Source organism: Tetrao urogallus (assembly GCF_951394365.1).
Source record: "Tetrao urogallus genome assembly, chromosome: 6".
NCBI lineage: Eukaryota > Metazoa > Chordata > Aves > Galliformes > Phasianidae > Tetrao > Tetrao urogallus.
Genome location: NC_136819.1, coordinates 30,685,391 through 30,700,686, shown reverse-complemented (window position 1 = coordinate 30,700,686; position 15,296 = coordinate 30,685,391). Strand labels below are relative to the sequence as shown.

Sequence of the window (15,296 nt, the reverse complement as noted above, 5' to 3'; positions counted from 1 at the left end):
TTGCATTGCCTATAATGCTGGGCCACCAGAACTTGCTCAGCAATAACAGCTTTCCAATCAATTGAGAATTTAATAAACAATAGAAATAAACCATGGAAGTTTTTATTATAAACAAATGCTGATATCTCACTTAAGTACGTATTTTACTCTAACATCCTTTCACAAATCATGTAGATAGACTAAGAAATTACTGAGGAGCTCCAAAGCTGATATAAAACGCTCTAGGCTACAGTCTAACTACATCTTTAATGTCTAGTCTTGCAACCTGGAGCATAAGAGAACTTTGAAACTGTTGAAATTGAAGCTAATAGAGATTTGTTTGTCCACCAGATAGCAGTCAGAAATAATAAAAGTATCAATTCAAAGCAGATCTGGGAAAGAAAATCTTTTATTAGCTGCTCTGTTATGTGTCTTTAATAACTGAAATTGGGCAGCCCTATCAAGTGGGTGGCACCCTACCAATAGCAGGGTGTTGGAACTAGATAAACTTTAAGGTTCCTTCCAACCTAAGCATTCAATGGTTCTATGATGATTCTATGAAATTAGACAAATCAGAAATCAAAGTCTATAAGACTTTTAAGACTATTTCCAGAAAGTACATGCCTCTTACAATTAAAAGTTCGAACTTCATATCATACTCTGAATGAAATTTATGTAACATTTTAATTTGTGGAATTTAAAGGAGTTTTCTACATCTGCTCAAGGAAACTGTAATACTTAGGAAGAAGATGGACATCACATTGTGAAGAAAAAAAAATCTAGCGAAATACCCAAGATTTTACTGTTAATTTTCCAACTGAGATTTTATACAAAGTAGCAGCTACAAGTTTGTGCCTAATTATCAGTACATTTTAAAAAAGGAAAATCTTATATAAAATAATATTTAGAATTTATTTTAAAGCAATATAAAATGTCAAAAGGCAGATAGTACACATCATGTTGAGACATTTGATATATGGTGCTTATAAAATGTGCATGATTAATATGATCACCTTAGGTTGAAATTATCGCAAGTCATTTATTATGTTATAGCAATGAAATAAATTTGTACAAATAGATACAGATACGAATATATATATGAAAACACGTATAACTAGAGTATATAAACAACCACTGTATGTATAACAATATACTCTGGAAAGGTGCTTTTTTTTTTTTTTATACCAATAAGCAGTGCTACTAATACATTGTCTTGAGTATTGAAAGCATCCTAGATGTTTCCAATAAGCATTAATAACACAAGATTATTACAAAGGTTACTCAGATATGTCCTATGCACATATTTAAATGATCAAGCCTAGGACAAATTGCTTTTAAGTTAGAAAGAAAGAATACGAAAAACCCCTTCAATAAAAATATTTTTGAATAGGAAAAACTAACATTTACCATAATTAGATGACAAAAACTACAGAAAAATATGGGAAAGTAGATTAGGGTGGTGATTTCTTTAGTAGAATCTTAAAAACCATAACAAGAATAATATTTAGAGTGAGGGGACAGGATGAGTAAAAGGACAGGCACATCAGAGAAGAGCAAATGAGACACATAATGTAGAATAAGTCAACCACAGGTGCTGATTTAAAACTCTAAGTTTGAAATCACATGAGATTAGATTAAATGCCAGTCTGCACTGCTTATGTAATCTTGAAGCAGTAAAATTGGAAGAGACAAAAGAAGTCAAGTAAATGCTAGAAGACAAAGAAATTACACTATTGGAAAGCTTTAAAATGATACCATTAGGCAACTTTGATGAAAATATTTACCTAGATTAAACTATCTGGAGCAAAAGTCTAATCCCTGAAGTTTTTCAGATAACTGTCAAAATGAACTGAAGGGCCATAAGAAAGTTTTAGATTTGAGCAATGGAAATCAAGGACAACAGTGATTGGGTGAAAAACTGCTAATCGTAAGAGTAACGTCTTTGTCCTGTACTGATTAATTCACCTTTAATTGACTTTGAGTTTAGATTAGACTCCATTGAATGACCTATACTTCTGGTCTACAGAGAAAAGAAATGTATTTTTTTAGGCAGCAGAAAGTTATCTAACTCTGTTTAAACTCAACTGTTATTGAAATATTTGACTAAATCTTCAATTTATTTAGTTGCTAACATAGATATGGACTCAGTGGCTGAAGACATTATGAACTTCAGCTTGAGCTGCTGTCTCAAAAATGCTATAGCCCTGTTGAAATGTGTTCATTATTCTTTCAGTCTCCCCCTCAGTAATGAAGAACATGATGGAGAATAATGATTCCTTCTCTAATATAACAAAGCAATGGCTACGACCACAAAACAGATGCATCTTTCAGGCTTATGAACCTAGGAACTTCATCAAGCTTGCCTATGGAAAACAAGTGCTGAAAGTGTGTTCAAAGAAAACACAAACTAGATACAAGTAAAGACATTCAGAAAAGGAAGATTATTTTAATTGTGGGCTAAATCAAGTGCTTTCATTAAAACAGCAGCTGAATCCTACACGTAAAAGTCAGGTGGTCTTTGTCAACCTCAATTTGCAATTTTTGTGAAAGGCTATCAGACTACTCTGTGACCTATCTCAGTACTACAACATAATATAAAGGTTTTTGGAAGTTAATTTTCACCAAACTTAATAAAACTAATTTTGATAATACTTTCTTAATATTTATTCAAAAATTTATTTAAAATATATTTATATATATATTTATAAAACCTACTAACTCTGGCTAAACATTATGAAATGAAAATTGAAAAGTTCCACTAATTGTTCTGATTTTCTTTGCTAAAAATGCTATAATGTGTGACATTCACATGATTTCTTCAGGTATTGTTCTCATATGGTCTGCAATGGAAACATTTTCCTTTAAAAAAAAAAAAATCAGCAAGTTTTTTTTTTTATTAGAATGATTCTGAGGTACGGATTCTATTAAATATTCTTTCTTTGAAATATATGTACATTCTAGGAAGTTTCCTTCTAAGAAAGAAAAAAATTTCTGAATTTCTGAGGAATCTGATAGAATTCTGAAGAATCTGATACCTCACATGTACTTCCTCTCTCATCAACTCATTCCGAAGTAATCTTTCGAGGAAACAACGAACATCCTTTTTCAGCATTAATGGGTCCAAACATATGCAAATTCACTATTACTGTAACCAACTTTTGATTCCTGTTCTTGACATGTATTATATGTTAGCCAAATAAAATGCAATATACTACTTTTTGAAAATTGTTTATTTCTAAATGAGCTATTGCAAAAAAAAAAAAAAAAAAAAAAAAAAAAAAAACGAGTTGCTGGATGTACATCATGCTTCACCCACTGCAAATCTTGGCCATAGAAATGGAAACCATTAGGAAAACATTAGAACAAAGCTGGAAACTGCTGATTATCAGTTTGCCACTGTCTTCAGATTTAATGCAGTATTTGGCTCTAAAAGTTCTTTAAAAATCCCCAATATAAGTGAAAATATTTACACAATAGAATGTCCCTCACTTAATGCCTATTGGGCAATAGTCTTTTAAAACTCCACAGGCACTTGTAAATCTGTCAAAAGAATCACTGCCCATAAACAAACTTTCATGTAAAGAGCATTTCAGTGTCAATCAGGATGGATTTAGAATTTTTTAAGTATCATTTTTTAAGTAAACACAAAACCAGAAATAGTTTAATGTTGATAACAGTAAATTACTAACTATTTACTCACCAGAACCCATCAGTAGCATTTACAGGAATCATCGTGACAGAGAAACCACGTATCAACACCATGCGTTCCTATAAACCTGTCACACTGACCACTGTCCCCCATGACTTATGCCGTTGTGAAAGCCACTAACAACGCCCACTCCTCTGTCCATTCTGAGCCTGCAGCTTATACTGCCAGCCTCACTCTCCTATTTTCTTTTCGTAACACAGTCTTATCTTTGACAAGATGGTTGCTATTTGCTAATTCTTTTTAGAGCTCTTATCTTTTGTGCTTCAAAGGAGATTTGAAACTGTACCTCAAATGATTTCAACACTGCACCAAAGAAAATCAAATTTCTATATGAGAGGACACTTGGCATTTTACAATCCAGAAACCTGTCACAGTATTTGGGCCTACACACCCAAATAAGAATCTAGCAAAGTTCAGTACAATGAGTAAATTTATTCAACTTCCTCACAATTTATTTTGTTAGATTTGTCTTACTTGGAAACTACTAAGAAGAAGAATTTGTGGCAGTACTCTGTACTCTCAAGCTTGGTTCTTATTGTCTGAAATAAAGGTCAACAATTTAATGTAAAAACAGTTCTGTGCAAAGTTATACTCAGTTAATTTACCAGAAATATGTTTCTATGAACAATTGTCTTTTCCACTCATTAATAATAATTCAGTTTTCTTGAAAAGTCATTTCACAAGATAAAAGCCAATGAGTAAAACTTGAAACAGCCTGATTCTTGTCTGCTTGAAATACACTTCCCTCTTGTGATGCACAAATATCTGTGGAGGTACTCAAGAAACTCTCATCTAAATGAAACAGAAGCGGATTTAAGCGATAAATCCTAAGGAGGGGAAAATGAAATAACTGAAATAGTGACATGCAGAACACTCTGTAATGTTCTCCTGTTCTAGTGGAGATTTAATGGAGCCCTAGATTCAGAAATCTTGAAAGTTCTCTCACAAGTTTTGTCAGGTATTCTAGCATTGGTTCTCGTAATTAAGATTTTTGACCTTTTTGTTTAAAACAGTTTCAGACTTTTACATTATATGAAAAGTAAGCAGAAAAATTTGTCACGTTATATAAATTGTAACAAACCTGAAGGAACTTTTTTTTTGGCTCCATGTTTTGACAAAGCATATTAACTTTTTATATAAATCATTTTAAATCCTTTCTGTTAAGATTGTTTCCTGAAAATGCATTTAACAAAATGAACAAAGATTGCTAGTAAAACTAAATATTTTTTATACACCATAGCAACACATTTAATACTCTGCTTAATGTATTCTCTCTGAAATGATAGTTTACATTTAGTGCACCCTTCAGCAGAAAAGCATACTGCAGCTGATGGAATTTGAATTCATATATATATATGACTATAATGACCAACCTCCCATAATTTTCCAGTCTTTGTAACATACCTTAAGTGATTGCCATGCACATTATTAGCAAAATTTTTAGTTTAGTATTGAGATCCAAACGTATACATCTCCACACATCATTAAGATTTGTCAGGAGTGGAGAGATGCTTCCTAGCAGAACCCGTTGAGAAATCGGGACATCTCACTTCTGTCTGAACAGTGCAGAAAATGTGTATTTGAAATTGAAGTGTCTTGTCTGGCTAACTTAAAGCAAGACACATTTTTTAAGAAGTAATGATATTTTTAATCAGATGAGCTAAGCTTATTCCGGTGTGAGAAAAAAAAAAAAAAAAAAAAAAAAAAAAGATCTTTCAAACGTACAAACACAGTATTACTGGGAGTGCTGGACAGATAGAAGGGAACTGCCAGGTAACAACTGAAACAGCATGCTCATAAGTTGAAGTTACAGAAGCAAAAGTGTTCTCTCTGTACTGCTGATTTTCTGTGCAAGATAGATAATAAATTTCCACCTAATTCTTTGGTTCAGCATGCTGCTTGGTTTTAAAATCATGTAAATTCACACACTTCTGTAAGTGCTAATTATTGTCACTATTAGTAATTTGCATCCCACTGCCTGAGTTAAATGCATAACCCGCTGGCTCAAATATAGCACGGCTCTGCCTCCTCTTTTTCTGCATGCTCTCCTAGAGAGGAAAAGCTGAAAAGATCCATTAATATGTTCATCCCAGCTCTCCAGACTGCATCATTTTTAGGGACAGCATTCCTACTCCCAGATGTATACTACCTGCTTCCAGATGTAGACAGCAGTTCTACACAACCAATGCTTAACACACACATACACAAAAAAAGTATCTGGAAAAGTGCACAGAAGAACTTATTTTCCATATTTCCAATTTTTTTTTTTAGAATCTTAGCATTTGTCGAATGATTTTTAACAAGAAATTTCCAAGTATTTAGCTAGGGCAAAAAATAAAGGAAAAAATTAACATTGTTTAAGTAATAGAAAACTCTTCTTGCCTCTTGTGCACGCACACAGACAACTGCTTCCATGCAGTGAAGTCACCTGAAACATCATCTCCTTGCTCCTCTGCTGCATTTCCAAATCTTATTAAACCTTCCATACTATTCTGTGTTATCACGAACTAAAAACTGTAATGGAATTTTTAGAAATGATCCACAGTGGAAAAATTCCAGTTGATGTGTTCACATATGATTATTACCAGTGGAACTCTGTCAAAATGTTAGTTTTATTGTACAGTAGAATCCAGTGCACATATACCAAATGTGCTTTTTAATGCCTGTGTTGTATCTTTGCCAAATGAAAACAAACTGAAATGTATCTCAGCCTGCTGAGGCAAGAGAATTTTCAAGAAGAGATCAGAAAACTTAAAGAAAAATACTTATTTTATCAATTAATAATTAAAAACAAAATAATTGCCTCTGCATGAAACTTTCTTTTCTCTTTCCCCTACACCATCCTGTACTGCCTCTAAATGTCATGAAAATCTTGAAGACTACAAAATGCACTACTCATCAGCCACATAACATGCTCAATTTGCGCACACATCTGAAGAAATAACAAATGTGCCTAATTGCGTCGCTCCACCACCTAGTGCAAATTTATTTTATTTGCCTACGCTTTCCAAATGTTAAGGTTAACTTTAAAATCAGGAAGTATAATATTAAAAATATATATATTTATATATCATATATATATACATCATATAAATATATATATATATATATATATATATATATATATATATATATATATATATATATATATATATATATATATAAAGAGCTACTGGTTTCTGGAAAACAATTCAGTTTTCCTGCTCATCCTGGGACAATTTTTCCAAAAATGTATGCAACTCAGATGTCTAAACCCCACTATTAAAGTGACTTAAAACACTTCATTTAAATTAGTCTAAGGCATCAATCTGTTAAATGTATTTTTGAAAAGGGCCTTTAATAATTTTCTGAATGAAGTCCTTCTGTAATGAATTAACAATCAGCTTTTGGCAAAAAATATCTCTTGATCCAAGAAATTATTCAGAAAGTTAACCAAGCTGATATAGTGTATAGAATTTTCTCATTGCAATTCATTAACCTGACTGTCTTTAAAACAAATAGAACCATAGACAGTATCTTTCATCTTTATAATCATAATTCTATTGATAGTTATTGTATTATAATTATACTAAAACTATTCTACAAAATACATTGTTCTCAGGCATACAATACTTCGTATGAATTAAATGTATGATTCTGTGTGAACAAATGTTAATATATTCAATTAATTTTTCCATTTCTGCTTATTCAGAAGTTTAATAAAAGCTGAAAAATTCTCAATTCATTAACTGAAAATGTCAATTACTTTCAAGAACAAAATAGGCTTATACTTCATTAACGTACTGTAGTAAACTTTTGTTTTTTCTAAATCATTTTGAAGACTCCCAAGGGAATATACACATTTAAGAATTTTAATGTGCTAAGACACTCATCAAGCTTTTCTGTGGTTTTATGTCACTATTTTATTATTATTATTTGTACGTTCCTATTGATAAATATATTTCCTCATAATTCTTGATAAAAATAAATATTTTTCAGAATTTTTAATCAGAAAATGATTAAAACTGAACACTTCAGTCTTAAATGAGCATGAACTGATTATTTTTCCTTTTTGCAGCTTCATTCTTTGCTCTATTTACAGTGACAGTGGCAGCAAGAATTGAGAACAAGTGACCCTTTTCAATTTCTTATTTCTAAATTCTGTTCCAATGTCATACAGAGCTCCCTGAGGGAGGCACTGAATGACAATAATGTAGATACAACAGCATAGTAATCACTAGTCTAGTCAGACTTGCTGAGAGACGAGGTTAATTAGCCATGATGCTGGTACCGGTACAGCAACCCTATGCCAAGTACATCCAGCAAAATGCATCTGTTTCTTTGCAAGAAGTCCACAGAGTTGTTCAACACTGGAACAAGTATCCAGAGATGTGTTGGAATCTCTGTCCTTAGACACAAAACTGAGCTCAATGAAATCCAACACAAATGGAACTGAATATGAAGTTAGTCCTGCTCAAAGATTTTGGACTAGTTGATCTCCAGAGGTACTTTCCAACTACTATTTGCCTACAAATTTAAGATATTTGTAATGCTTCTCTAAGAAAAACAATGTGAAAATGTTTCTCCTTTTTTTTTTCTATGCATTGTTTGCTAGTTTACCCTTTGATTTTTTAAAAAGGATTTTGTATTGATTTTCTAAAAGGATGAAACAATTTTAAAATATGAGTTTGTGCATTACTTAAAAGTGGGAAAGTTGGGGATAACATACGTTGTTAAGATACAGATCTGCCAAAATGATCTGATGACTGCAGCTGCAGCTCCAAATGATGTCTTCTGGAGAACTGAAATTCAACTGATAATTAAAAATAGCTGATCCAGTAAGTCTTGTTTCTAAATTCTTTTTTTTTTTTTTTTTTTTTAATGCACACTCTTAAGTTAAAAAAAGTTAAAACATATACAGCATTTAAAAAATTGGTAGCGTGAAAACGGCAGCTAGAATCTGTTCCACGTTCACGGTAAAACATACGCAAGTCTTTGGTGAAGAGATCTGCTTTCTAAAAATCTTCATATGAATGACTACACATTTCAAATATTCCATGTTTCTTTCAGAAGAATACTAATCAAGTGATACTGTTCATACTAGAAAGGAAATATCTGATCATACAGAAATGAAAAAATGGTAATATTTTCCTTACACAGAATCACAGAATGACCAGGGTTGGAAGAGACCTTCAAGACCACGAATCTCCAACCCCCCTGCCACATGCAGAACCACAAACTTCCACATTTAATACTAGAGCAGGCTGCTCAGGGGCTCATCCAATCTGGCCTTGAACACCACTTGATGGGACATCATACAAACTCTTTAAACAAGGAGTAAGATATATTATGGTCAAAAACATTGATACAGAAAAAAACCTTTGTTTTCAGAAACATGAAAATTAACTGGAAAGCTAATATCTATCAATTGAATAAATGTATTCGCTTATACTACTACACAGTACTTGAGGATTCTGGAAATCCATTGATAGACCTGTAGTGAAATCCTGACCCTAGAGCAAACATTTTTTCCTAGGACTTTAGAGTAAAACCAGGTTTCAGCCTATAATTGCTATCTCACAATTTCCCATCACATCCTTTTGAACTTCTTTCCCCTTAAAAAGATACATTAAACTTTGTTGTTTACTATCCTTTTTAACCTGAAAATGCTCAGAACTACAAAGTTTGTTCTGGAATGTGTGTTAGAAACTTGCTGGATTAAGGTTCTCAGAAAAAAAAAAAAAAAAGTTGAAATTTCCAAGGCAAAATTTCATTTGCACTGTTTCCTTAAAGTGTAATCTGAAGGACTTCAAAATACTAAATTGTACGTAACTCAATCTGTTTATCTGAAATGGATGAAAGGGTTTCTGCTCATCTAGGTCATCTGAACTCTCAGTTCCAGACTGTCTAGGTATTGCACACCTAAGGTTTAGACTATGAAGACATGCATTTCTCTCACGAATCTCCAGTCTTTCCTGTGTTAATATAGATGATTAAAAGTTGAAAAGTACTTAAAAATTTTAAGTACTAAGTGATGACTACTACAAAAAGATTCTATCAAAATTGTTATTTCAGGCACAGCAGGTGACAATTATGTTGTTTTTAATCATTTTGTATAAATCTCAGAAATAAATCACTAACAGGAAAATGAGTTTGTTCCCTAAACACACACAAGAAAACCTCTTCCATTTATTATCTTTGCCTCATCTCGCTTCCATGGCAAGCTGTTTAAGACTACCTTAGCCAACCATACTGTGAAATAAATCCAATGTACCCTATATCACAGGCAGCGCCAGTTAATATTGTTCAAATTATTTACATCTGAAGGGCCGCGCCTGTCTGGATAGCTGGGCCCAACGCTTCTCTGGACTTGGTTTCTGCTACTCACATCTGTTTCAGCTTTAGACTTTCACTGGTATTCTGCCAGCAACCACAACTTTTTAATGGCTACAATAAACTACAGAGACTCATCAAATCTTTGTTGAACGTGTTAAAATTATAACCTCTTCAATTAAAATTTTGATTTAAAAATAAACTGTAGCATTATCTGAAGAGAAAAAAAAAGAGAGGGAATGTTTGAAAGAGATACAACATTCTTATATGAGTGATTGCTCCTTTGTTTAAATGTAAGAGAAATTATTCACAGGAATACTTGTTAGAATTCTGCTGCATATTTCTGATTGATAAAATACCAACATCTGAGAACATTTCCACAACCTTTTCTGTTTCAAATTCTTGCTGTCGTTAGCTTTATATGTTAATTGCTTTGACAGGGTTTCAACTGTATCTTTTCAAAGAAGAATTTTGAAAATAACCTCAGTGCAACACATTTTCTGCACTGTCTTTGGATATCTAAGAAAACATGTTAAAACAAGTCAGTGATAACAAGAAAGCAACAATTCTTATTTTGTAAGTGAGTTGAAGTACATTAGCTTTTGCTCTTTCCTGTCTCTGTCTTTGCAGCGTAGAGCAAATACGATGTGAATGTCACAGCCTCCGTGCAGATCCCGCAAGACTAAGATGCATTACAGCAGGACTATATGCTGATAAAGTACAAGATCAAGCAGAGATCATGTTTCTGCACAAACTAGCCCAACAGAGGGCAGGCCAAGGGTTTTACAGGGCCAAGCGATGAGAGGAGATAGAGCACTCACTTATGCCTGGGTCGAAAAAACAACTGACACTTCCCTACCACTGTCAACATTTGAAACTATCCCAAGATGGCAGTGACCTAACCCAGCCATTCCTAACTGTAAGGATAATATATTTTGTAATGGTTTTCATTGCCTTACATTAAAAAATCAACTCTAACTCTAAAAGTACCCTTGCATTTTGATGCAGACGTTATCTAATTGTAAATGGAGAAGCTTTTTTTTTTTTTTTTAATATAAGCTTTTATACAGATTCTGTCTCTAATCTCTATTTTCTACACATAACTGCTTCAGTAAAACTAGGAAATTTCCTTAGCAAAAATGATAGGCTTAAAATATCCAGTCACCTTTTACTGGATTTATTTTTAAGAGTCATATGAATCACAAAATAAAAATGAAACTGCTTGGAATACTTAAAGAGCAACCATTCCTACTTTATATCCACTCAATACCTTGATTGATAGATGAGCTGGGTTTTTGAACCCCCTGTTTATAATAAATATTTTAAAATGTTTATTTTATGTCCCAGGGTGAAAATGTTTTGAACCAGAGCTTTCAATTTCCCTTTGCTATGCCTTGGCAAGATGTGTTTTATTTCTACACTAATTCAACTCTTTCTTGAAGCTGTTAAATTGTTGTTATACAAGTAGTGAAGAAAGTATTTGTTATGAACCTAGCAGATATCTACAGTTAAACACACAGCTATGGAGAAGCCAGAGGAAAAATAATACATAACATTTCAGAAAGATTTCTTTAAGGATATTTCAATTGTAAAAGGGAATTACAGAAAATTACTTTACGGTATTTGTACTTTCATTTTTATTAAGTCATGAGTTCAAAATATTTTTTTCTATTTTATGTGGTTACTTTCTACCACAGTGTAAAAACACTACAATCAACACTATAAACCTAATTAGCAATAAGCTAACCTCATAAAGATCACATTTTAAATGGCACTTAGTTGTTTGCAGAACAAATGTGAAAGTTGCCAGTTACCTTCTAGGTCTTTCTTCAGCTTCCTTAAGTCTTTTATTAGGTCTTCAAACTTAACTTGGGAGGCCTGGAAAAAATCCTGTGGTTCTGGTAAAGGAAAAATACTCTTGTCTGTTCCTGCTTCCTAAACAAACAAACAAATAGGCCTCTATGAAAATTAAATGCATTTGCAGTGAAATAAATTACTTTTCTGAAACATCATCTATAGAACAGCAAAAAATAAAAAAAAATAATAAAAAAAATTAAATAGTTCTTCCCAAAACAGCATAAATATAATTTCAGGTAAAATCCTGACCATTCTGAATGTTGAAACTTCCCGTTAGATGTTGTTATGCAAACTGTTCAGTTTAAACTATGAAGCAACACTGAGCTCCTGAGATTTCAGTTCATTTTATATCACTAAAAGTTTAGTTATGGGATTATAAGTTTCTTAAAACTAGATAACATGAATGCCTTTTTTAATGGAACAAGTGATCTTATGCCAGAAGTTTGTGGTTTCACTCTTTCCCAATTCATTAGATATATACACACTTTATATGGATAAATTGAAAACAATATTTACATATTGCCTGGAGCACTTAGACAGATAAAAATATATAGTTGAAAGTCTATTCAGCTTAATAAATCACATAGTTTAATGCCTTTATGGAATTCATAAGCATATATATTATTTTAGAAAAATTAAAGTATTTCAGAAGTGGAAAAACAATAACAAGCAACATTACAAGATTTAAAGTGTATCTCCGGGGGAAATCCATTAATTCAAGTGTAGAAGTGGTATTAAAAGAACATTAAAATCTTAGACTAGTGGGTTTAAAGTACACAGTACATAGATTTCAGTCTGAAATAAAGGAAAAATCATAGGTAAGAGAAAAAGTGTTTTGTGAAAAGTGAAAAAACACTTTTATTGTTAGGAAGATAAGAACACCTAGGGAAAAAAAAAAGTACAAGGGTAACATTTACATTCCTACATTCTGATCTCTAACATCATCTCCTTCAACCAGTACACCTTGGTTAAATTGCCATCATATTCTGTCATAAGAGAGAAATAATGCTTGTCTCCCACTCTTTTTGCATCAAAACAAAATTTGCAATGTTACAGTAACCAGAACATAACAAGAAGAAGGGATTGAAGTGAAAACCTGTACAGCCTGCAACAGTCAGAGACAATTGCTTGCAAAGTACAGTTCCACAGTTAATGTAAGATTTTCCAGTTTTATCACAGTAAATTTCAGACCTATTGAGGTCCAAAGCTATTGCAAAAAGCTAAAGAAAATAGATTTCATTTTTTGCATTAGACAAAAAAAAAAAAAAAAAATCCACTTTTAGAGAGGCATATACAGCAAATGAGTCTTTTACCTTATCACAATGGCGTAGGTAATATATGACAACATAATCCACAAGATTAATACGATTATCCTAGGGGAAAAAACAGAATATTAAAAAGGGGGTTATGGATTCATACAAATGTTAAATGTGGCATGATTAATGAAGGAATGGACGGAGCCATATTTTACTCCAAACATAAAACCAGACAGCATGTACCTGACAAGTATATTTCCTGCCCTCTTGGGTTATGGACATGAATTTTAATGCTCTCTTTTTGGAATCTCCATTTCCTTGGTCCTGCATGCAACAACCCATACATTTTGTTTTGCTATATGTTGTTGGTAGCATAAGGTAGATCAACTAAAGAAAAAAACGTAAAACTGGAACTTATACCTTACAGTATATCATTCAACAGTATAAAATAATTATAATAAAGGGAATTATAACTGGGATGTCTTCAATTTCTCTTTTTGTATGTTTTTATTTTCCATATTGACAGATTTTCCATACTGACAGCTATCGGTACAAATATTTGTGAACAATGTCTAGCCTCGTATATAAGGCTGTCTCACCTTCATTACAGCCTGCAACACACCACATCTTATTAATATCATACACAAGCATAACTAAGTCACTGCTGTCACGAGTAAAAACTACTCTGCTTATCTAGCAGTTGCAGAATACATTGCTGGCAGGTTCAGTGACAAGAACGAACTGAGGTGGCTTATGAATATTTGATTGCCCTTCTAAAGAAAAATATGCTTGTTGTTCTAGTTTCTATGTTAAACTATGAAACCTATCACTTTAGATTAAACAGTGCTTCTAGAAGACAAAATACAGAGATTCTGAAGTGAGCTACGATTTTTTTAACCTCTGTATCAAGTCCTTGGCTCATGTGACAACAAAAAAACTTTATGTTAAATTAAAGATACTAAACTTTGACAGCTTACCTTAGCTCCTTGAATTTAGCTTCCTAGTAATCACATTTTTTGCTGACAATTCCCAAAAAAGGACACAACACTGTTAAATGTGTAAGACCCTCCATTCTTTCTTGCAAGTACAGTCCCCAGTTGTCTGCCTATAGCAGCTGGTCTCTGTGAATTTTTATGCATTTTGCAGACTAGTCCCATTCTTCACAGTAATATAAACTAATAATGTATTTACTTTGGCTACCAAAAAAAACTATAAGTACTGTAATTTTTTATCTTGTTTTGCTAAGGAACAAGTCTCATTCAGTTACACTGTACATCTGTGACTCCTTTTCATAACTCATAATTTTGGAGCATGCTAACTAAACCCGGCCAAACTGGAAAGTCCCAGAGAAGACAAAATTCTCACAAGTTCATGGTAGACAGAAAAGGGGGACTAAAACTAGTACTTCATCTTACAAAAGTCAGGCAAAGCTCAGTTTTAATTTTTTTCCTTGTGGTAGCTGGCTGACCAATGAACACATGAACACCGAGAAGCTGGCCTTAAGCCTCTTTAGCTGAACAGCAGCTAAAGACAGCCCACGTATCGCCTCTATGGAGTAGGACAGAAGAAGAGTTGTTATAGGGGACAACTGAATAACTGAGGTGACGAGGAAAGTAAGAGTTAGGAGATGGAAGACATAAATACATTGAAAAAAACTTCCATAAATTTCTGGTTCACTGAACAATTTATTAAACCTCGTTTTCATACTTTGCTAGTGATGGTACTCACAGCAGAAATAAAAAAAGCTCCCTAGACATACTATTTATTTGATAATGCTTGTCTCCCAAACTGAGAGCACTTCTATGTACATCCAGCATAACTGGGAACAAAAGCTTAAACTGTAACTTTCTTATAATTCAGAACAGCAGTTCAAGTAAAAAAAGCGGAAGAGTTGCAGACTAGTTTTTTCTCAGCCTCCAAATCCATACCAACAATAGCAGAAAATAACTCCTACTCTTTGGTAGTTTCCTTATCCACATAGCATCCAGGTATGCTTTGGCAGGCATGGATCTTTGAGTGGTGTTTCCATTGTCTAGATTATCTAGTACCTCGTCATCTTCCCCAGTGAAAGTTAACATCATCTCAAAAGGTGGGCACACTTTCATGGAGCCTTGTTTTGATTCTGACATAACTGACCAAAAATGGGCTAGTGGTTCTCAATTTTTGACAAAGTAATTTATTGC

General features: G+C 33.0%; 1 protein-coding gene across 1 annotated transcript in view; it reads right to left on the bottom strand.

Moving 5' to 3' along the window:
* FMN1 (formin 1) overlaps window positions 1-15,296 on the bottom strand; it is a gene marked incomplete at both ends in the record, with an annotated part of 115,560 nt that overhangs the window by 31,955 nt on the left and 68,309 nt on the right. Inside the window, 2 exons of the mRNA XM_079537821.1 lie at window positions 11,815-11,935; window positions 13,171-13,230. Of these exons, the coding sequence (XP_079393947.1) occupies window positions 11,815-11,935; window positions 13,171-13,230 (181 nt within the window). The remainder of the gene's footprint in view (window positions 1-11,814; window positions 11,936-13,170; window positions 13,231-15,296) is intronic.